This window comes from Pelophylax lessonae, assembly GCF_965119305.1.
Source record: "Pelophylax lessonae genome assembly, chromosome: 2".
Classification (NCBI taxonomy): domain Eukaryota; kingdom Metazoa; phylum Chordata; class Amphibia; order Anura; family Ranidae; genus Pelophylax; species Pelophylax lessonae.
Genome location: NC_138769.1, coordinates 450,667,286 through 450,692,350, shown reverse-complemented (window position 1 = coordinate 450,692,350; position 25,065 = coordinate 450,667,286). Strand labels below are relative to the sequence as shown.

Sequence of the window (25,065 nt, the reverse complement as noted above, 5' to 3'; positions counted from 1 at the left end):
CGCTGTTTTTTAGGTTCGAAAAATATAATTAAGGGCTCATTCACACAGGTACTCTGGCTATGTGAAGAGTGGTTTGGCCTGGAGCCACCTGTCATTCTATGGGGATGCAGCACCTGTACAAACACAGCCGCAGGCCCTAATTGGACAGGTGTGCAGGTGAGCAGTCCCCAAATGCACACTGTCTGTGTTCGGGACGTACGCCTGCATCCCCACGCCTATCAAATTAGGACCTGCAGCATAAATTAACCCACTGATTCACACTGTACAGACCATAGAGCCCATGTACATGAGCCCCAACATCAATGGCCGATTTTCCTGTGGCCATCAAATTTGAGAGATCTGGCAAGATGGAAATTTTGTTGAAAAACAAACGATTTTCGAATTAATGATGGGAGAATCAGGTGAGAAATATATTTGAAAAAGAAATGTGCATGAGTACTACAAAAGAAAATTCCCGCAAAGAAAAGAAGATTCTCGTCCACGAAAATTATTTTCTGTTGCAAAATGAGGTGAAAGTGAAGGTTTGGTTGGTCGAATTTCAAAATCAATGGTGGCACCATTGGATCACAAAACACACTAAATTTCAAATTTTTAAAAGAAACTTTGTTCGGAATTCGACCCATGTATGGCCTGCATATAGGGTTGTTGGGCAAGGTATGTATTTTTGATGATGATACACAGGTGTGCAATAGGGTTGATATCCCTGGAGGTGTCTGTAACATGGAACATGATTGGGCATTGCTGCTGATAGATTGGTCAAAGCTGTGGAAAGATGATTGGGTATTGCTGAAAGATTGGTCAAAGCAGTGGAAACCATAGTTCAATAGTTTTTCATGTAAAATAATGCAACTAGGGAAAAAGAATCCTTTGATAGACTACAATATTTGGGGTACAGTGTTGGCCGCCACCACAGAGGAAAAAGATGTGGGGGTACTAATTTCAGATAATTGCAAAATGAGCAAACGGTGTGACCAGACAGTGGGAAAAGCGAATAGAATTCTAGGATGCATCACCAGCAGGAGGAAGGAGTTCCTGATTCTCCTATATAGACCTTTAGTGATACCTCATTTAGAATACTGTGACTTCAAACTAGAAGGAGGAAAGTTCAAAACTAATCTTAGAAAGCATTATTTTACCAAAAGGGTAGTTGATGCTTGGAATAGACTTCCAGCAAAGATAGTGAGTTAGGCTAGTCATAGGCGGTTCTAATCTTGGCTGGATCTTCAGCAGGAACCGGCCGCGATTTGAAGCTTGTATGGGCAGGCTGAATGTATCCAAGTTGACCGATCATGTTGGATTTTACATGTGATTATTTCTAGCGGCTGGTATAGCTGCAAGCAATAATCACTGTGTTCTCCTGGCGGGGACTGCCCCTTTCCTCCAGCCGGGAGAACACAATGGCACCACAGGAGAAATATTGATGGTGAATTCAAACATAGATATATACTCAAAAAAAACACATAAAGGATAAAAAATTATGTATACAGTATATACAGCAGGTAAAATAAGTATTGCACACGTCACCATTTTTCTGGTTAAATATACCGTATTTATCGGCGTATAACACGCGCCGGCGTATAACACGCACCTAAATTTTAGGGCAGAAATTTCAGGAAAAAAGCTGAAATTTAAAATAAACAGCTTTGAAATCAGAACATTTTTTTTAAATTAAATGTAGTCTTACCAGTGCCCACGAATGCAGCCTCATCAGCGCAGTGTCCATACATGCAGCCTCGCCAGTGCACATACATGCAGCCTCACCAGTGCAGTGCCCATACATGCAGCCTCGCCAGCACCAGTGCCCATAATTGCAGCCTCGCCAGCGTAGTGCCCATACATGCAGCCAGCGCAGTGCCCATACATGCAGCCAGCGCAGTGCACATACATGCAGCCTCGCCAGTGCAGTGCCCATACATGCAGCCTCGCCAGCGCCAGTGCCCATAATTGCAGCCTCGCCAGCACCCATAATTGCAGCCTCGCTAGCGCCCATAATTGCAGCCTCGCTAGTGCCAGTGCCCATACATGCAGCCTCGCTAGTGCCAGTGCCCATACATGCAGCCTCGCCAGTGCCCATACATGCAGCCTCGCCAGCGCCCATACATGCAACCTCGCCAGTGCCCATACATGCAGCCTCGCCAGCGCCCATACATGCAGCCTTGCCAGTGCCCATACATGCAGCCTCGCCAGTGCCCATACATGCAGCCTCGCCAGCGCCCATACATGCAGCCTCACCAGTGCCCATACATGCAGCCTCGCCAGCGCCCATTATTGCAGCCTCACCAGCGCCACTATACAAATCACTTGTCCAGAAAGCAGCCAGCGCCGAAAGGTAGAAGGGGGAGGGCGGCGCCGAGGAGAAGGAAGGACGCACTGTTATCGGAAGTCCCGGCACCTATGATTGACGTCGGCATAGGAGGCGGGACTTCCGATGACAGCGTGTCCTCACTTCTCCTCGGCGCCGCCCGCCCCCTTCTACCTCTCGGCGCTGCTAGTGCTTTCTGGACTTTTTTTTTTGTTATATCGGCGTATAACACGCACTGCTACTTTTTCCTCCATTTTTATGAGGAAAAAGTGCGTGTTATACACCAATAAATACGGTATTTCTAAAGGTGCCATTGATATTACATTTTTACCACGTGTCAATAACAACCAATGCAATCCATACATACAAACCAAATCAAATACCTTTAGAAGTTAAGTTATGTGTAATAAAATGGAAGGACACAGGGAAAAAGTATTAAACACGCTAACTGAAATTTATTTAATACTACGTACAAAATCCTTTGTTGGTAATGACAGCTTCAAGACACCTCCTGAATAGGAAACTTGCCGCATGCATTGCTCAGGTGTGATTTTGACCCATTCTTTCCCACAAACAGTCTTCAAATCTTGAAGGTTCCGTGGGCCTCTTTTATAAACTCTGATTTTTTAGTTCTTTTTATAGATTTTCTATTGGATTCAAGTCAGATGATTGGCTGGGCCATTCTAACAGATTTATTTTCTTTCTTTGAAACCAACTGAGAGTTTCCTTGGCTTTGTGTTCGGGATTATTGTCTTGCTGAAATGTCCGCCCTGATTTCATCTTTATCATCCTAGTAGATGGCAGCAGAATTTTATCAAGAATGTATTGGTAAATTTTTCAATTCATCCTTCCTTCAATGATATAAAATTTGCCAGTCCCCTATGCTGAAAAACAGCCCCACATTATGATGTTTCCACCTCCAACCTTCACTGTTAGTATTGTGTTTTAGGGGATATGTGCAGTGCCATTTGACCTCCAAACATGGTGTGTATTATGGCATCCAATTTTGGTCTCATCTGACCAGACTGCATTCTCCCAGTATTTTACAGGCGTGTAGCAAACTTTAAATAAGCGTCAACATGCTTTTTCTTCAGCAATTGAGTTTTGCGTGGTAAGCGTGCATACTGGCCATGGCGGTTGAGTGCATTACGTATTGTTTTCCCTGAAACAATTGTACCTTCTAATTCCAAGGTCTTTCTGAAGTTCTCCACAAGTGGTCCTTGGCTCTTGGACAACTCTTCTGATAATTCCTTTTACTGCTCTGTCAGAAATCTTGTGAGGAGCACCTGGTCATGGCCAGTATATGGTGAAATTATGTTCTTTCCACTTACAGATTATGGCCCCAACAGTGCTCACTGGAATATTCAGAAGTATAAAAATCCTTCTGTAACCAATGCCATCATTATGTTTTGCTACAATAAGGTTGGAGAGGTCTTCAGAGAACTCTTTACTTTTACCCATCATGAGCTGTTTCTTGTGTGACACCTGGGTAATCGGACACCTTTTTATAGGCCATCAGTTGAGAACGAAACCAGCTGATATTAATTTGCACTGACAAGGGGAATGATTGCTTTCTAATTACGAATAGTTTTTAGCTGGTGTCTTGGCTTTCCATGCCTTTTTACACCTCCCTTACTTTATGTATTCAATACTTTTTCCCTGTGTCATTCCAATTTATTACACATAACTTTATTTCTGAACATATTTGTTTTGGTTTCTTTGTATGTATAGATAGGTTGTTACCAACGTGGTGAAAATTTCATACTAATAGCACCTTTAGAAATATATTTATAAATGGTGATGCGTTCAATACTTATTTTACCCATGTACACAGTATGTAAATTTAACAAAAAAAATGGTTCAGACTTAATAGACCACTTGGACTTCATTCTTCTTTGTTCCCAATAACATGCTAGGGATTGTAAACCTTCCCTACGCCACCCAAAATTAAAGAAAAAAAAGTTATGCCAGATTAATTGAAGTTGTGATTTATTGCATTGTTTTGTACATTCTTAATATTACTTTTAAATAAATCTTCTACAAATGAGTCCTTAAAAATGTTTAACCTTACCAGAGGGACTTCTCTACTATCTTGGTCCTGAACACTTCCTCTTGGTCTAAGTTCACAGTACAATAACAATCTCGCATTTTATTTGGTCCTGGATACGAAGGGAGATTCTTTGCTTCACCTACAGAGGGAAGAACAAAGCCAGTTTTAATAAGGGCTGATAACAAAAACAACAGTATCAGTATTCAAACATTGTTCCCCAATAATGTAGTGTTGCTTGGTAAAAATCTTTCAATTATGGTGCACAATCATCATGATATATGATATATATACAGCATTTACAAAATAAACTTTCACCCTTTACATCAGTTCCTTGGCAAGTAATGCATTATTGCGGTGGTTGCCATTTGTTTGTACTGTTGGTGAATTGGTGAGTGGATGCACTGGATACCTTCGCTGCCATTGTGCTAGTGCTGGGTGTTCAGTGCTTCCCTATACCTTTAAGGAGGGGTGGGCTCCCTCCAGGCATACCTGCCCTTAATCTATCCATTATTATATATGTGCTCTAATTTTGGAGGCTCTCAAAATTTATAGTTAGGACTGCAGTACATCAGGGTGCCTTGAAGTGGCCCTGCAGCCTACGTATATATTTGCAAATGTGTGCAAACTGAAACCCTGCCTTTAACGTGAACTGTTAGACAGGACGCTTTGGTTTGTTGCAGGCTGGTTGGTAAGTGAGCTGGGAATTTTTCCTTGCTTTTTTGGCATTCTAACCTCTCCCTAGCGCCGTAGCATATCCTTTTAAATACAACCTATGGTTAATTGGGGTAGAATACAACCAGTATACTTATACATTTAATCTGATTTTATTATAAATTTTCACAAGAGAAAATCTGAAGGTATAACAGAGAGAAACAAGTGTTCCATCTTACAGTACTGTATATGAATAGAAAGATGTATACATAGCACGCATATACTCCAAAAGTAATCGCAAAAAAAAATATCTGCATTCTAAGTACCGTGTGCATATATACACTCACTGACCACTTTATTAGGTACATCTTGCTAGTACCGCTTTGGACCCCCTTTTCCTTCAGAACTGTCTTAACCACTTGCTGATCGCCGCACGACTATTTACTGCGGCAGTTATCCCCGTACAGGCCCCGTACAGGCAAACCGACGTAGGGCTACATCGGTCGCCTACGAGCCTCTAGGGGGCGAGCGCGCGCCGCCGGAGGCGCGCTCCCACCCACGCTCGTTCCCTGACATGTCCGCGCGAGTTATCAGCGGCTCCTAATGTAAACAAAGCCGCCTGTCATTCTCCCTGATCTAACTGCAGAAACTACACGATCCTGCTATGTAGGATCGTATGTCTCTGTGGTTACATCACTAGCCACGCCCCTTTACAGTTAAAATCACGCCCCTAGGGACACACTTAACCCCTTGATCACTGATAAAGTTAACCCCTTCCCTGCCAGTGTCATTTTTACAGTAACAGTGCATATGTATAGCACTGATTACTGTAGTAGTGTCACTGGTACCCCCAAAAGTGTCAAAAATGTTAGTCAGGGGTCCGATCTGTCCACCGCAATGTCGCAGTCCCACAAAAAAAAATTGCAGATCGCCACCATTACCAGTTAAAAAAAAAACAATAAAAATGACATAAATCTTTCCCTAAGTTAGTAAACGCAATAACTGTTGCGCAAACCAATCAAAATACGCTTATTGCGATTTTTTTTACCAAAAATATGTAGCAGAAAACAAATTGGCCTAAAATGTTAAAAAAATTAGATTTTTACATATTTTTGGGGGGGAATTTCATATAAAAATATTTGAAAAATATGGTTATTTTTTCAAAATTGCTGCTGTTTTTTTGTTTATAGCGCAAAAAGTAAAAATCGCACAGGTGATCAAATACCACCAAAAGAAAGCTCTGTTTGTGGGGAAAAAAGGACGTCAATTTCATTTGGGTACAGTGTCGCATGACCGCACAATTGTCTGTTAAAATCATGCAGTGCCGAATAGCAAAATAGGGCCTGGTCTTTGAGCAGGAAAATCCTCCGGGGCTTAAGTGGTTAATTTTTGATGGCATAGATTCAACAAAGTGTTGGAAGAGATTTTGGTCCATATTGACATGATAACATCACACAGTTGCTGCAGATTTCTCAGCTGCTCATCCATGATGCAAATCTCCCGTTCCACCACAAGCCAAAGGTGCTCTATTGAATTGAGATCTGGTGGCTGTTGGGGCCATTGGAGTTTAGTGAATTGTTATGTTCAAGAAAGCAGTGGTGAGATGATTTGATCTTTGTGACATGGTGCATTATCCTGCTTGAAGGAGCCATCAGAAGATGGGTACACTTTAGTCATGAAGTGATGGACATGGTCAGCAACAATACTCAGGTAGACCGTAGCATTTAAACAATGCTCAATTGGTACTAAGGGGCTCAAAGTGTGCCAAGAAAATATCCCCCACACCATTACACCACCAGCCTGAACTGTTTATACAAGGAAGGATGGATCCGTGCTTTCATGTGGTTAACGCCAAATTCTGACCCTACCACCTGAATGTCACAGCTGAAATGGAGACTCATCAGACAAGGCAACGTTTTTCCAATTTTCTACTGTCCAATTTTGGTGGGCCTGTGCAAATTGTAGCCTCAGTTTCCCGTTCTGAGCTGACAGGAGTGGCACTCGGTGTGGTCTTCTGCTGCTGTAGCCCATCTGCTTCAAGGTTCGATGTGTTGTGCGTTCAGAAATGGTATTCTGCATACCTTGGTTGTAACTAGTTGGTATTTGAGTTATTGTTGCCTTTCTATCATCTCGAACCAGTCTATCCATTCTCCTCTGACCTGGCATATTCCTCCACACAACTTCCACTCACTGGATATTTTCTCTTTTTCCGACCATTATCTGTAAACCCTAGAGATGGTTGTGCATTACAATCCCAGCAGATCAGCAGTTTTTGAAATAAGACCAGCTTGTCTGGCACCAACAACCATGCCAAGTTCAAAGTGACTTAAATCCCCTTTTTCCCCATTCTGATGCTCAGTTTGAGCTTCAGCAAGTTGTCTTCACCACATCTAGATGCCTAAATGCATTGAGTTGCTGCCATGCGATTGGCTGATTAGCAATTTGTGTTAACAAGTGATTGAACAGGTGTACCAATTAAAGTGGCCGGTGAGTGTATATTGTAGAATTTGTATTGAGAGAGGAGTCAAACCAGTATACTTTTAAGCCCCGTACACACGCACAGATTGTTGGCCAACGTCCGATCGGCCGATTGTAGGCTTGTTAGTATGATGCTTCCGACAACCAACTGTGACTTTTCGGCCGAAAAAAATCTGGTGTGCATGCTATAAAATTTTTGTTGGCCAACAACAGAACGGCCGATTGTTCCTCAGTCAGTACAGATTTCGGCAGACAAAAATCAAATGAGCAAGACTGGGCATGCTCAGAGAAGAAAAAACACACGGAAAGTCAACTATCACATGACATCACTTCTGAAGTTGGTTGTTGTTGGCCAACAAAAGTCCAGTGCAAGTCTAGAGCACATTTCAACCAACACAACAACACTGGACAAAAGACGGCCGATCGGTTGGCCAACAATCTGTGCGTGTGTACGAGGCTTATGATTGAGAAGGGAAACAAGTAACCAGCAGAAAAAAAATTCACACAGGTGAATATGTAAGTTTTATGCAGATTTGGACACAAGATACTACCAACACAAGGCCAATGTACGAAACACAACATCATCACGATGCCCTTATAAAACAATACACTTGTGTATTACTTAGAAAGAAAACCATTACTGTTATTGCATTCAGCTTATAGAAATACTGTATACGTGATCCCAGATTCCTACTATACTCCTCTGTAGGCATCTTCAAGCCTCAACAGGAGAGGCTAGTTCACATTTCTTCTACATTTTCCATCACAAGAAAAGGAAAGCACACATGCACATATAAAAATAGTCAGACAGATTTGTAACTTGAACCCAGCTGTCTATCACTGGCTTAGTCTATGGGAAAATATCCATTCAGTCCCCTCTGTGCAAAGCATAGTGCATGCTTGTATATATTCTGGGAAAAGATCAAGACAGCTCAAGCTACAAATCCTCATATCACTAAGAAATTACACATTGATCCCAGCTGGGAGGCCACGATGTGGACCTGCTGTCAGTTCGGAGACAGTAACTGTAGTCAAATGTGCCACCTGAGCACAGCACTTTACTCATTGCCAGCAGGGATTAGACTGATGGAAGACATAAATATTCCTAAACACTGTATATAAAGCATTTATATATAATATATATTGGTTGAGCCGGATGGACTTGTGTCTTTTTTCACCCCAACTATGTAACCACACTCCTACAAAGCTTCTTGTGAAGGCAGTTCTCTACACACAAAAAGGCTTCTTTTACACTGATCCGTTTTTGTTCATTCAAAAAAAGCCGAAGAAAAGCGGAAGAAAACTGCATCCCTTGCATAATGCTTCAGTTGCGGATAACAAAATCCTTCTTGCCCAGTTTTTGGTGCGGTAAAAAAAACGATTACCTCTATTGAAATGAATGGAAACCGCATAAAAAAGGCATAGAAAATGCATAAAGAATGCAAAGCACCTTCTCAAGCTCAGGGTCACGGAATCGCATGACAAGGGAATTTGCATTATATTCAATGGTGCCCTTCTAATCAACTAAGCACAGTGCGATTTTGGAAAAGGTTCCTGGTGGACTTCAATGCAATTTCAGCCCCACAGACTTCTAAGCATTCTCACAAAAGTCGCATCAGCATAGATAAGAAGCATTCCTATGCAATTTTGATGGATTCAGTGTTATTTTGTTTAACTCTGATCTCTCCTCCCTGGTCATCCTTCATCCATTAATTTTGATATTTTGGAGCCTTCCTGCAATCGATCGACCCTTCCTTTGATCGACCACCTGTTCCTTTATTTGATCGATCGATCAGTCAACCCTTCCCCGGATCAATCGACTCTTCCATCGATCAATCGACCCCTCCTTCAATTGATCCCTACTTCGTTCATTCAATCCCTACTTCAAAGAAAAGATTGACCAAATAAAGGGTCGTTCGATCCAAGGAAGGATCAATTTATCGAAGGAAGGATTGAACGATTGAAGCAAGGATCAAACGATCAATCAAAGTTGCTTCAGTGTGAACCTAGCTTTAGGCAGCAAGGATGACCAGGGAGGAGAGGTCGCATAGGAATGCTTGGTGTGGTTATGAGTAAGCGACTAACAATGTCGTGAAACGCGTCAACCGGACACGTCTGTTTTGTACACTGTCTGTCTACTTTATTTTGAGGAATAAAGAAACCTTTGATTTTATCACAATACCCTGAGTGCGGTCTCACATTTGTATTTCTCTCGCATAGGAATGCTTCTCAATCAAAGTCGCATGGGAATGCTTCTCACCTATGCAACTTCTGTGAGGTAACATAGAAGTCTATGGGGGCTGAAATCGCACTGAAATCAGAATATAATGTGATTTCCTTTGTCATTCAATTCTGTGAACCCTGGCTTGAGAACTTCTAAAGTTGTACTGGAAATGACACAAAACATGTATTCGAATAGTGGGAGGTGATGCGGGGTAAACGTAATGCAAACGCAGCAAAAACGCACAAAAAATGCATATGCTTTTTTCATACAGAGCAGTGTGAAAGTGGCCATAACATAAAGGTAATGCGGCACTGGAATGATCACTGTTTGCATTTTGTAGTTGCAGGCTCAATAAAACATTATATGCTGATCTTATTAGTCATGCTTTTGTAATCAGAACTTTACCTTTTTACAGAATGATATGCAAGGTATAACTTTATTTTTGTAATCATGACATCGCTTAATCATCATTGTATTATTTTTAAATGACCGGCAAGATAATTTTAGAAGCCAAATCATTACGTGTCCACAAAAAAAAAAAATGGCCACACATTGATGACATCACTGTTGTCAAATCCCACCACCCTGCTAACGCATTTCAGAATGGATTACTAAAGCCATGGTGAGCTGTATCACAGGTGGGACTGGACAAAATGGATTGTGTGAATTGACTAAAATTGCTTTTAGCACAGTGATGTCATCAGTGTGCAACCCTTTTGCATTTGGACATAAGTATTTGTAGAAAAGTAGATAGAATCCAAAGGATTATAGTTTAACTTGTCCCCTTATATAATCTTTATTACTCCAAACCACAAATGAATATGCAATCAATCAGCCTACTGATTGATACTGTATCATCAAAGTAAAATGAAAAATCGTAAGGCCTAATGCAGGCTGGCCTAGCGTCAAGTTTATTTGTATTTGGATGAATGTATTCTGGTAGTGTCCTTCCCCAGAAGAAGATCAGTTCAGATGCGTAAAAAATGTCAATTTCCATGTGTTAATGTTTAGATTCATTTAGAAACTTCTGAGGAAGCCTGCACATTCCAAAAATACACTGTAGAATCCAGAATCAAACACATGACCTTATTGACCTTTTAGCTCACTTCCCTTTTTTGTAGCATGGTTAGAAGTCTTTGTGCTTTGTAATTCTCAGGGTAGAAGGGTGAGAGGAAACAGTAATACCCATAGTAAACCCCTACAAGCACAGGGTTCAAAACTCACAAAGTCAATTTGAAATTAGAAAAAAAAAACACCCAACATGTGAAGTTCTGCATTTCCTCCTGCTCTACCACATCAGGATTGTTTTTTTTTGACAGGTACTCACTCCCACTTCTGGTCCCATTGCCGCGGCAATCTAAGTTTGAGTTCGCCCCCCTCCACCCACAGCCTCTTGGGACATGTCACAGGAGACCATGGGACCATTCATAGGGAGCATCTAGGTTCAGTGGGCAGCCAGCTGTGAAGTCGCAAGGAGTCACAGCCCACAGTTAAAATGCCAGCACATGCACCCAAAGACTGGCAAAGAGTCGGGTCACGTGAGGACATCACTGGATCCTGGGACAAGTAGATGTATTTTAAAAGTCAGCCGCTACAGTATATGTAGCTGCCAACTTTAAACATTTTTTACAGCTGAAGCTCCTTTAAGGTGAAGTTCAAAAATGTTTGAGACAGAGGCCTTTTTCTTGGCTTTTCCACAAACCATTTAGCTTCTGAATTTAATTTATGAACTTAAAAATACCAATGAATTTTTCCTCCATCACAACTCAATTTCAGCTCATAAAAAAATCATTGTTGCGTCACCTGGTCAAGGCCACGCAGTCTTGCATACCAGCACTGTGAAAGTCAACCCAACCTCTGACAGTACGACAATGGATCAGAAGAGCTGAGGATATCAGTGAGATGGAAAGTCTCACAAGCTCCATTAACCACTTAAGCCCCGGAAGATTTTACCCCCTTCCTAACCAGGGCCTAACGGACAATTGCGCGGTCGTGCGACGCTGTACCTAAACGAAATTGACGTCCTTTTTTTCCCACAAACAGAGCTTTCTTTTGGTGGCATTTGATCACCTGTGCGATTTTTGATCATACGCTATAAACAAAAAAAGTGCGTCAATTTTGCAAAAATAACAATATTTTTCACATTTTTTTTATATGAAATTCCCAAAAAAAAAAAAAAAGTAAAAATCTAAATTTTTTAACATTTTAGGCCAATTTGTTTTATGCTTCATATGTTTGGTAAAAAAAAAAATCGCAAAAAGCGTATTTTGATTGGTTTGCGCAAAAGTTATTGCGTTTACTAACTAAGGGAAAGATTTTTGTCATTTTTGTTGTTTTTTTTTTTAACGAGTAATGGCGGCGATCTGCGATTTTTTTTTTTTTTTGCGGGACTGCGACATTGCGGCAGACAGATCGGACCCTTGACTGACATTTTTGACACTTTTGGGGTTACCAGTGACATTACTACAGTAATCAGTGCTATACATATGCACTGTTACTGTAAAAATGACACTGGCAGGGAAGGAGTTAACTTTATTTTAGAAGGAGGGGTTAAGTGTGTCCCTAGGGGCGTGTTTCTAACTGTGATTGGATGTGGCTTGAGGTGTAAGAACAGAGATCAACGGTCGTACATAGCAGAACCGTATGATCTCCATTCTTACACAGGGAAGAATGACAGGCGGCTTTGTTTACATCAGCCGCCTGCCTTTCTCCCGGTGTAACGGACAATCGCGAGTGCCCGGCGGACATCGGGTCCGCCGGGCACACGCGCGGGGGGGGTCCATGAGCGAGTGGGAGCGCGCCTCCGGCGGCGCGCTCGCTCCCTAGAGCCTCACAGGCTAGCGACGTAGTACTACATCACTTTGCCTGTGAGGGGCTGACTGCCGACATAAATAGTCATTAGGCAGTCGGCAAGTGGTTAAGAACATGCACACCAAATTCAGAAATACGTGGTTTTATTTGATTAAATTATCATGCACAAATGACTTTAAACGACTACTGGCTGGGTAACTGAGTTGCTTTCTGGAACAGGCTGTGACTACAGGGGTGTAAACCACACCTATACTTGTGTGCACTCTGGCGGGGGGTATCCACCCCCCGCCCCCACCCCCTGACTCCCCTCCTTTTTTTATTTTTCTTCCCTATTTTTTACTCTGTTTCTCGCCCTCATTTTGGGTGGATGGTCGACCTACATATTGCTTAGGACATGTGGGGTCTTCTTAGGCATTCTACTGTGAGCTTTGTCTTGACTGCTTACCTTTGTACCCAAGTTGACCTTTGCCCCTTAGCGTGATACGTTTTTAGCTCTTGAGTGCCTATGTTCATCAGACTCTGTATTGCACAAGCCTTAGCTTGACCCACGTTTGCCTCCCATTGTATCTCCTAAAGGGGTAATCTGTGTATCCTGTGTCATAATGTGCTCCAAATATTACTTTTGTTTCCTGTATGGGATCGCAGCAATGATATATCATACTGGTGTATCTCTAATCCTTGTGTTTTTGTTTAATTATTCTATATTCCTGCTTTTCGGCTGTATTGTACTGAAAACTATACATAAAGAATACAAAAAAAACACACACAATTAAAGCAAGAAGCTAAATAGTTGCTATGTGCAATTGATCCTCCTCTGTTCTTGACACTCTTTATAAATGCAACCCATTATTACAAATGATGGTATATGTAAAGCCAGCCACAGACGGTTCAAACCTTTAGCAGGAACCGGCCGAGATTCGAGCCATGTATGGGCAGGCTGAATGTACCCAAGTTGACAATTGATCAACTTGGGTACAACCAGCCTGTCAGATTTTACATGCAATTATTGCTAGCAGCTGTTATAGCCTCTAGAAATAATCACTGTGTTCTTTCTGGGGGGCCGGCTAACTACAACAGGAGAACACAATGGTTCCGCGAGAGGGATTCCCCCATCAACACTGACTGTGTTAGGGGCGAATCAAGCGATTTTCTTTCCTACAACCCATAGTTGCAGGAAAGAAAATTGCTCCATCTATGGCTGGCCTTATCTACAGAATCTGACTAACCTTATGAGCAGGTAAACCTCCTAGGCATGTGTTTTTGCAGTGATTTATTCACCATCAGAGAAAATGTTTGCTGAAAGGCAATTTATAAATAGCCCCCATAGAGAACTGTTAGTAATTTAAGACTAGGACGATGGGTAAAACATATTAGGTCATTGGCAATGACAAAGGAACAGGGATGCCCATGACATCATTGACCTAATAAGGCAATATGGCCATACGTGGTCAATGATGTCAGAAGCATTCCCACCCCTTTGTGTAAGTGAAGCTGCAGGGCAGTCCACAATTTATTTGCCCGCCACTGACAGCTGTCTTCCAGGTTTGGACCGAATCAAAGTTCATCCTTAGAACTAGTGAAACTGAAATCAGCCACACCACTGTACAATAAACAGAAGTGAAGGGAATGCATGATGTACAGCGCAACCAAGAACTGTGGTCTGATAAAACCTAAAACCCGTAAAGAGTTCTTAGGCCGTACTGCATTGTTGCAGGTTTGTGCACTGAGCCAAAAAGGGATAAAGGGGATTAGTGTCAAAGGGTTACTATTACTTTGCAATTAAATGCTTGAAAAAAAACACTTTCCTGAAGATTTCAGCACACCGGTCAGACCAATAAAATGAGTATCAATGAAATGAGACGATTTAGCTAAATCTTCTGGTTTACTGAACAGGAAATGTTGCAGACATTAGTAAGCAGTGTTCCTGAAGATCTCCACTCATTGATAATGCTATCTAAGAAACAATGACACCATAATTATTTCAGAAAGTCTATTCTTCGGTGGACATACCTTACCCATGACACTTGCAGTAAGAATGGGTAGTGCTTTTACAGTGCATCTGGATGTTGGCTTTGGTCTTTTAGGATTCCATCTGTGTCATGCAACTTCCATGAACTACAGATGTCTGCCTATTAAGATATTAGCTCCACTATTTAAGTGTAACTCCAATCTGATTTCTATTAAAATAGAAACTTAGGCACTATAACTCTTTTAAATGCTGCCACCCTCATTGCCTTCTCATTGCACTGTATATAGTTATGTAAAAAAATTGCATCTGGTGGGAGGAGACTATTGGTGCCCATACACTAGATGAAAAATCGTTGCAAAAATCTGTCATTGTCAAAAATCTGTCCTTTGGACAGGTGGTTTGTTTTTCGTACAGTTAATGGGCACGAATAGAAAATCGGTTGTGACGTTTTTCAGGCCAAAAAATTGATGAATTGAAAGGTTAATGTGTTTCTCGCCCGTTAACAACTGAACTGTTGGTATTGCGCATATGTGACCCAGAAGCAACAAAAACAAATGAGAAACTGATTCATTTATGTCCATTTTGAAATTTGGCCATTACATGATGGCAATATCGTTTGCTCTCACAACCGTGTGTTCATTTTTCAAAAACACGTTAAAACCATTTTTTGACTGGTGCCAACAATGCCTAGAAGAGTAGAAGCCAGTGGGTGATTTCTCTGCTCTAGGGAATTCCACTCTGTTGTTGGTTCTAAACATAATACTTGGGGGCAGGCTGGGGATTTGCGGGCATATGACAGAATAGAAAACGTGCAGCAAAGAGAAATATAGGTGTTTACATTGCAATTTGTGATTCATTTTATGCAGTGTGATGGAAGGCAGTGGGGGCGCCACTATGTAAAAGGTAGGGGCCCTTTCACACAGTCCTTTCAATCAGGACCGCCTGTCAGTTTTTCAGGCAGACCTGATCAGATTCTCCATTCACCCCTATGGAGCAGCAGATGTCAGTGGTGACATGTCCGCTGACACCCTCTGCTATCCAATCCGATCTTGTCCGTGAAATCCAGATGGATGAAAACCCTATTTTCCATCTGTCTGGAGGATCGGATAGGATCGGATGAAAACGGACAGGCGGTCAGTTTTCATCCGATCTCCCATAGAGGAGAGTGGGGATCTGAAAGGTCCGTCTCTGGACACAGCGCAGAGACGGACCTGTCATCCGCCTGCTCAGCGGGGCTCAGCGGATCGATCCCCGCTGAGCAAAACGGAGCCTGACGAGCGCATCGCCCGTGTGAAAGGACCCTTAGTGTTATAATGCCTAAAATTCTACTTAAGTGTGTATTCATACCTATGCATTAGAATGAAGTGGAGGGGTAGGATGAATTTTAAATGGATCCCCAATCACTAAACCAATGCACACCCACTGCACCTGTGTAACAGTGCACCCCAAGTGCATGGTGACACACAAAAAGATGGTACACGTCTGATTTTAGGCCTGTTGTGGTGTGTTAGCAGTGGGCTTCCCTAACACAACCCACTTTAAGGCACAACATATCGCACATGCTTTGCATTAGATAGGTCTGAATGAGCCCATAGAATCTGGGTCTACGGGCAAATGCTGTGTTGTTTTGACATCAGTTTAGAATGCTTTGCTTATCAGATAATTCTAATTTTATTCACAGGTGCAGCACAGTAGCTAAAGCTTGATACTCACTATAAAATTTTTTTTAGATCTTTTCTTTTAGATTTACTAAAACCATATAATATGAGGTCAAACCAAAGCACTTTCAATTTGTATGCAATCAGGCCAGCCCTTACACTACATAGTTAAGTAAATCTAAAGGAAATCTACCAACAAAAGTTGTATAGTGTGTATCCAACTTAAGTGGTTAGCACTTTCGCCTAGCAGCATTAGTCATTGGTTGGTAATCCCAAACACAACACAACCTGCTTGGAGTTTGCATGTTCTCCCTGTGCCTGTGAAGGTTACCCCCCACACTTCAAAGACATGCTGTTGGGTTAACTGGCACCTGTCTAAATTTGCCCTAGTATGTGTATGTATGAATACGAGTGAAGGCCTGTACACACAATAAAAAAACGGGAAGTAAAATTTAGTCCAATGAACGATCTGCCAATTTTCGTATCGTTAGTTTGGAGCTTTTCGACAGTCGATTACAAATTTTCGGACGACAAAAACTGAATTTGCAGACTAGGAAATTTTTATCCTACATGAAAACAACCTCTGATTTTTGTTGAATTAGTAGTTTTCATCCGAAAAAAAAATATAAGAGCAAAACAACACATGCTTGGAAATGAAAGAATACATACAAAACAATTCAACACATGAAATCACTTCTGAAGTTGAATTCTGTCATATGAGAATTTTCGTATGAAAGTAATCTCTTCATTTTTGATATGAGACTAGCATGCAATAAAAAACTAATGAAAATTTATCCTATAATCTGATTGTGTGTACGAAGCTCGAGGGACCTTAGGTTGTAAGCTCCTTGAGGGCAAGGACTGATGTGAATGTACAATATATATGTGTATTGTGTAAAGTGCTGCGTTACTTGATGTCGCTTTATAAATACCCAAAATAAATACATTTCACCTGCACTTCCTCTTCTTCTGCACTGGACCAGATTCAAGTGACTTTTGCATTATCATAGACTGGTATAGGGAGAGAAGCAGTTCTAAAGTGAATAAAAGCCCACTGACACTGGCTCTTACTTCTTGGCTTGCATACTAAGCTCAAAAACAAGAAATCACTGAATATAAGTAATTGTACTTTGGCAGAAAAACTCAGGACAAATGTAAAAGCCTACTTTTTTTTTAAATTGCTAAACATATTTTGAACATCTTAAGGCCCCTTTCACAAAGGACGATCTCCATTTTTTTAATCAGCAGAGGATCAGCCCGCTGATCCCCTGCTGAGCAGAGCAGGGGGGTGCCAGGTCTGTATCCACTCAGTTTTTGCAGAGCGGACAGAGCCATGTCTGTTCAATGGGCGGTCGAGAATAAATGGATTCCGCTGTCCGCTTATATCCGATTATTCTCCGGTGCGCCTAAACAGAGGAGGAAGATTCCCCTTAGTTTTCTTTTTTCTTTTTTGCGGGCCAGATCGGATCAGAGGTAGGTAGCTGTAAAGTCCGTTTGCACCCGCCAGTCCATAGGGGGTGAATAGACCGTCCGATCAGGTCCACCTAAAAAAACGACAGGAACACCTAGAGCAGTGATGACGAACCTAGGCACCCCAGATGTTTTGGAACTACATTTCCCATGATGCTCAACTACACTATAGAGCGCATGAGCATCATAGGAAAATGTAGTTCCAAAACATCTGGGGTGTCAAGGTTGACTATCACCGACCTAGAGGGAACGGTCGTGTGAAAGGGACCTTAAACTATAAAATCTTCTTTTTTCTGAACATCAGCTGAATTTCAGATTAGCCACAAAGTGGGAGTGCCTGCGCTGATCATTAACCGCAGAAAAAAAAAAAATCCTCGATAACTTTCCCTGACTTATGACACTTTTTAGTATATGCATGATAAAATGCCTTTACCTTTTTTAAGACTCAGTCCTTCAGTCCTTATCTGCATACTTCTCTGGGTCAGTGACTCAAGCTATTCAAGCAAAACATCTTGACAGCTAAGCAATTTTCAAAATCAGCAATGGCAGCCCCCACATTTCTCTCGGAACACGTTTCTCTCAAGCCTGGACCTCAGGGACCGCTAGAAGCACAAGGAGCACAGCTGTATTTATTAGTAACACGTGGAAGAGGACCACACTTACCCCAAAAGATCAGAAGTTTTAGGTTTATTCTTACCACATTAAACACTGGCAGTATTATCTATGGTCTTATCACCTAAAAAAAAAAATTAATGGCTAGCTATTGAAAAATTGATAAACTATGTTTATACGCCAAGCTATACATGGAGTAGAGCTTGCTTTTTAGGCCCCTTTCACATTTATGCGACGCAATTTTACCGCGGTTTCGTGGCGCGATTTTGCCGCAACTTTGCAGCGATTTTGCAGCGATTTTGAAAGCAATGGCAAGGCTATATGCCTCAAAACGCATTAAATCATGGCAAAGTAGTGCAGGAACTACTTTGAAGTCGGTGCGACTTCAAAACGTACTGATATGAATGGGGCTCATTGAAAATAATGGAAAACGACTTGTCATGCGATTTTGCGGTCCAAAATCGCGGGACAAGTCGCACTAGTGTGAATGGGGCCTTATTGGTGGGCTCCATTTCCCCTGTGATTATGACAACTCTTTAAAAAAAAGTTTTTATTTCTTACTTACCAGCAACATGTGTAACAACATACCGTAGTAGTTATTACATACAGTGGGTACGGAAAGTATTCAGACCCCCTTAAATTTTTCACTCTTTGTTATATTGCAGCCATTTGCTAAAATCATTTAAATTCATTCTTCTTCCTCATGAATGTACACATAGCACCCCATACTGACATAAAAACACAGAATTGTTGACATTGTTGCAGATTTATTAAAAAAGAAAAACTGAAATATCACATGGTCCTAAGTATTCAGACCCTTTGCTCAGTATTTAGTAGAAGCCCCCTTTTGATCTAATACAGCCAGGAGTCTTTTTGGGAAAGATGCAACAAGTCTTTCACACCTGGATTTGGGGATCCTCTGCCATTCCTCCTTGCAGATCCTCTCCAGTTCTGTCAGGTTGGATGGTAAACGTTGGTGGACAGCCATTTTTAGGTCTCTCCAGAGATGCTCTATTGGGTTTAAGTCAGGGCTCTGGCTGGGCCATTCAAGAACAGTCACGGAGTTGTTGTGAAGCCACTCCTTCGTTATTTTAGCTGTGTGCTTAGGGTCATTGTCTTGTTGGAAGGTAAACCTTCGGCCCAGTCTGAGGTCCAGAGCACTCTGGAGAAGGTTTTTGTCCAGGATATCCCTGTACTTGGCCGCATTCATCTTTCCCTCGATTGCAACCAGTCGTCCTGTCCCTGCAGCTTAAAAACACCCCCACAGCATGATGCTGCCACCACCATGCTTCACTGTTGGGACTGTATTGGACAGGTGATGAGGAGTGCCTGGTTTTCTCCACACATACCGCTTAGAATTAAGGCCAAAAAGTTCTATTTTGGTCTCATCAGACCAGAGAATCTTATTTCTCACCATCTTGGAGTCCTTCAGGCGTTTTTTTTAGCAAACTCCATGCGGGCTTTCATGTGTCTTACACTGAGGAGAGGCTTCCGTCGGGCCACTCTGCCATAAAGCCCCGACTGGTGGAGGGCTGCAGTGATGGTTGACTTTCTACAACTTTCTCCCATCTCCTGACTGCATCTCTGGAGCTCAGCCACAGTGATCTTTGGGTTCTTTACCTCTCTCACCAAGGCTCTTCTCCCCCGATAGCTCAGTTTGGCCGGACGGCCAGCTCTAGGAAGGGTTCTGGTCGTCCCAAACGTCTTCCATTTGAGGATTATGGAGGCCACTGTGCTCTTAGGAACCTTAAGTGCAGCAGAAATCTTTTTGTAACCTTGGCCAGATCTGTGCCTTGCCACAATTCTGTCTCTGAGCTCTTCAGGCAGTTCCTTTGACCTCATGATTCTCATTTGCTCTGACATGCATTGTGATCTGGAAGGTCTTATATAGACAGGTGTGTGGCTTTCCTAATCAAGTCCAATCAGTATAATCAAACACAGCTAGACTCAAATTAAGGTGTAGAACCATCTCAAGGATGATCAGAAGAAATGGAAAGCACCTGAGTTAAATATATGAGTGTCACAGCAAAGGGTCTGAATACTTAGGACCATGTGATATTTCAGTTTTTCTTTTTTAATAAATCTGCAACAATGTCAACAATTCTGTGTTTTTCTGTCAGTATGGGGTGCTATGTGTAAATTCATGAGGAAGAAGAATGAACCTAAATGATTTTAGCAAATGGCTGCAATATAACAAAGAGTGAAAAATTTAAGGGGGTCTGAATACTTTCCGTACCCACTGTACCTATTGAACACTATTGTAAAAGTTTTTCTTGGACTGTTATACAAATGATAATTCTAGAAAATAACAATGGCTATTGCCACCTAGATTTAGTCTTACACAACAGGGTGGAATTATTAAAGGCAAACAGACTGTGTACTTTGCAAGTACTCCAGGGCTCAGTGAATAAGGGGAAGCTTTACTTTGAAAAAAATACCCAATCACATGCAGGACATGCAATTAAAAAAAAAAAACAGCATTTTTGCTTGCACATGTTTGGATGATGGAAGTCATCAGATCTTCCACTAATTTACTAAGCTGCAAAGTGCACAGTCTATTTGCCTTTAATAAATCAACCCCATTGACATATCAAAAACAAGAGGCTCAAATCACAAAAATGGATGAGTTATTTTGAAATTAAACTCTAGGGAAAAAAAGTCTAAGTTTACTAAAGTTTTCAAAATGCTACCTGCTATATAGAGAGCTCTAGCTGTGACTTAACAGGGGGTGCATCTGACCTCTGCAGAGTGACCACTGCTTCTGTCTAGAGAACCAGTGTCCTTTTCTACAGCATTTGGGGGCAGGGGGCAGGCTTTTCTACGCAAGCTGTGGCTGCTTTCTAAAGAAAACAAACTGTAAGGTTTTATATACTATGTGTTTCAATGTACCTAGTATACATTAAAGATGCAGACCAGGCACACAATCTTTGATTTAAATCTATCTATTAATAGTCAGGTGGATCGTGACCACAGCTCTGCTTCACTCCAGCCTCCACCGCTCTCATGTAGAGAGCGGGAGCCATCATAGTGCTGGATAGTGGGTGGGGGCGGGAGCTGCCTAAGTGACTGGTTGCTAGGCAGCCCTCACAAACAATCACTAGCTTGTTATTATGACGTGTTAACTCTGGCAGCTCCCGCTTCCGCCTTCCACCCAGCAGTATGTGCCATACCCATGCTGGCAGGTAGGAAGTGCTACCTACACAGCACTGTGTGTGTGTGAGTGTGGGGGGGGGGGTGTTAGATATGATGGGTGCAGAGGACACTGCATGGGGGGGGGGGGTGATGTGAAGAGGGCAGAGGACACTGCTATGGGGTTAGAGAACCCTATTGTGGGGGGAGGGGACAGAGGACACTGCTATGGGGGGCAGAGGACACTATAGTGGGATGGTGATGTGAATGGGACAGAGGAAATTGCTATGGGGTGGCAGAGGACACTACTGTGGGATGTGATGTGAAGGGGGGCAGAGGACACTACTGTGGGATGTGATGTGAAGGGGGGCAGAGGACACTACTGTGACACAATATGTGTTCTTCATGCCATAATTTTGTTGGGAACTTGATAGTTTTTTGGGATTTTTCTTAAAGGGTGCAGCTTAGTATTTCTATGCATTTAGATAAAAAGCCTTCTGTGTGTAGCAGCCTCCCCAGCACCCCTAATACTTACCATTACAGAGTCCCATCTCTGTCCACGAGTCCTTCGGCCATCCGGGACTCTCCCTCCAGATTGGCTGAGACACAGCAGAGGCGCCATTGGCTCCTGCAGCTGTCAATCAAAGTCAGTTAGGCAATCAGGAAAGAGAGGGGGCTGAATGGACACACGGAGCTGCAGCTTGGCTCGGGTGCCCCCATAGCAAGCTGATTGCTGTGGAGGCACTCGACAAGAGGGGGGGGCCAGGAGCAGCGAAGAGGAGGATCCAGACTGCTCTGTATAAAACCATTGCACAGGGAAGGGAAGTATAACATGTTTGTTATTAATAAAAAAAAAAAAAAAAGACTTTACAGTCACTTTATCTCTTTCATATAAGTCAGTAAAGTGGTAAAAATACAACACAATTCTTTTGGGTTTAAGCAGCGGAAAACAAGCTGCTGTTAGAAGGCAACATATCACCGAAAAAGTGATATCTTAGGTACAGATGAAGCCCGATGGGCTGATTACTTCTTATAAAGTCTTGGATACTCCAATAGGGAGATCTCTGCCTACAACTTTCTGCTCTTGTTGCATTATTCATATTTTGAAATGAATTAAAAAATCCAACAGGGGGAATGAGAATCCCTCATATTGGCTGCAGCAGGTCCCAGGAACTGAAGCATAGATGTCTCACAAATAGAATCCTCAAAAAAAAGAAGTCAAAGTCAAGTGGTTTAACGCTTCATCATCCACCAAAACAGAAATACAATATCAGTTTTGGCTGGACAGACCTTTTAATTAAAAGGTTAACCAGCTTGAAATTAAAGTGTATAATATATAACACAGAACTTAACATGTTTACATTCCTGGTCTTAATGGTTTCCTACAAGCCATAAACAAACTTGTTAAGCATCCTCTAGAGTACATTAAAGGCCATCCAATATGTCCCGGGAGACATGGAGCAGCTCTGAGAAAGCAGACTTGTTCTGCCCCACTTTTCTGCAATGTCTAACTGTAGAAACAGATGGATCTCTAATCACCGAATAGGTTATGTATCAGATGAGTGTGTACATCTATAATGTTGTTGACAGGGAATACTCCACCGGTCTGCCTCTTTACTGTCTGTCCCCAGATTCTGTATGGTATATCAGAACATTAACGGTAAACTTGTTTATATATGACATGAAGGCTAGGTTCTACTGCCACAGTACTTCTCTGTTACATCTTATTTTTTAAAAAGGAGAGACTTGAAAGAAACAGAAATATAACAAGACGGCAAAAAGAACTGCATATATGTAACCAACAGTTCATGGAAAGCATTTTGACAGCAGTAAAGAAATTGTTTTGACTTCCATATGTGTGTTTTTGTCACACTTTTCTAGAAGCCTCCATACTTGCAGTGCCCAAAAATATTTGATGAGAGATCATGGTTATTCTGTCTGGATTGAGCTACCATCGAATGCAGTCTTTCTTACTCTTTGTACATTGGAGGAGCCCTTAAAATAGTTTTCAGGTTACAGGGAACTGCTAAAATGAATTCATGGGAGGTAAGGGGGATAAATAGTCCTTATGTTGGTGGACAGTGGGAAAATATCCCCTTACAGTGGTGGCCAGAATGCCAACCTTAAGCCTAGTACACACGCAACAAATTTCCGCCGACCGGTCGTCCATCTTTTGTCCAGAGTGGTGTTTTGTTGGTTGGAATGAGCTCTAGACTGCACACGAATTTTCCCGCCCGACAAAATTCTACTTCAGAAGTGATGTCATGTGTTGGATTGCTTTCTTTGTGTTCTTTCTTCTCTGAGCATGCCCAGTCTTGCTCATAAGATTTTTTCCCTGTCGAAATCTGTACTGACTGCACGAAAATCGGCCGTGTTTTGACGGAGGACAAAAATTTTATAGCCTGCACACCAGATTTTTTTCGGCCGAAAAGTCGGAGTTGGTTGTCGGAAGCATCATACTAACAAGCCGAAAATCGGCAGATCAGTCGTCGGACGAAAATTCCCAGCCGAATTTCGACTCGTGTGTACGGGCCTTTAGAGACAGCTAAAAAGACTATTTGGCTCTGCCTTGTGGCGATGGACCCAGAACTATGTGGGCACCATCAGATCGGAAGGTTAATCAGCCACAGCACAAAGAAGCCCCAGCAACCCCTAGAGGGGATGTGGGATGTCCAAACTTTCTAAACAAATTGCCAGTTTACTGTCCTCCAAACTTTATGGGAGCCAGACCTTGGCCATCAGGAGTAGAAAATGTCCCGGCATAAGTTGAACTAAACAATACCTTATCTTTGGTGTCAGTAAGAGGAACTGTGCCCCATTGAAGATGTCATTGGGAGGAATTGCGCCCCATCATTGGCGTCATTGGGCCCCAATGTTGGTGTCATTGGGAGGAACAATGTCCAAACTTTAGTGTCATTGGGAGGAATTTTGCCCCTTCCTGGAATTAGGCTGCATCCAGCCCCACTTGTGCAGGATCCTTTTTTTGTCTGCACCCGAATCAGATCACCTGGGTGTGAACACCCATGCAATCCGATTCTGAAAATCGCGCTGCGTTTTGCAAACTGATGGCGGGGTGTTGTTAACTTAACATACAGTGTACACTCCACAATTTGTTTGCATAAACAGGTTGCACTTTTGATGCTGTGCAAATTTGCAGCAAATTCGCTATGATTTGGCACCGCATCTAGTGTGAACCAGCCCTTAGGAATATATCAGGTAACTCTTGAAATCTGCTGATGGATCACAGACTGTGCTTAACTAGCTGCTTCCCTGTCAAGAGCAACTGAGGAGCTGAGCGCTTACTGGTTCATACTTCACAGGGGAGATCGGCATATGGATGTAAATACTTCACATGGTGGGGGGGCTTAGATAAGTGTAGATGTTGACGTCACCGGGGGCCTTTACAGCCATCCAAATCACTTCTACAAGAAAGTGAAGCTTAGTGGAGAAATGCCTTTAAACTTGCAGCTTTCTGAAGCTGACCATACACTCTACAATCTAACTGTATAATACCATCAAAATATGTACTATGGTGTACTTTTATGAAAGGGTGAATTTTTTTCTCTGTTGGCTTCTCTACAGTTCTCCGGGGAAAATGATCACCTCTGGCACCCATTTTATGAATCGGAGAACTTCAGTTGGCCCAGGGTGATCAGAGGAGAACGGTTTTCTCGGAGATCTGTGTAGAAGTCAATGGGGCGTCTGTAATCT

The 25,065-nt window shown here is 42.2% G+C and overlaps 1 protein-coding gene across 2 annotated transcripts in view; it reads right to left on the bottom strand.

Annotated features, from left to right (window-relative positions):
• Nucleotides 1-25,065, bottom strand: part of RASA3 (RAS p21 protein activator 3) — a 299,758-nt gene that overhangs the window by 178,085 nt on the left and 96,608 nt on the right. For both annotated transcript variants that reach the window (XM_082246000.1, XM_082246001.1), the window contains exon 2: nt 4,374-4,491. In XM_082246000.1, the coding sequence (XP_082102126.1) occupies nt 4,374-4,491 (118 nt within the window). The remainder of the gene's footprint in view (nt 1-4,373; nt 4,492-25,065) is intronic.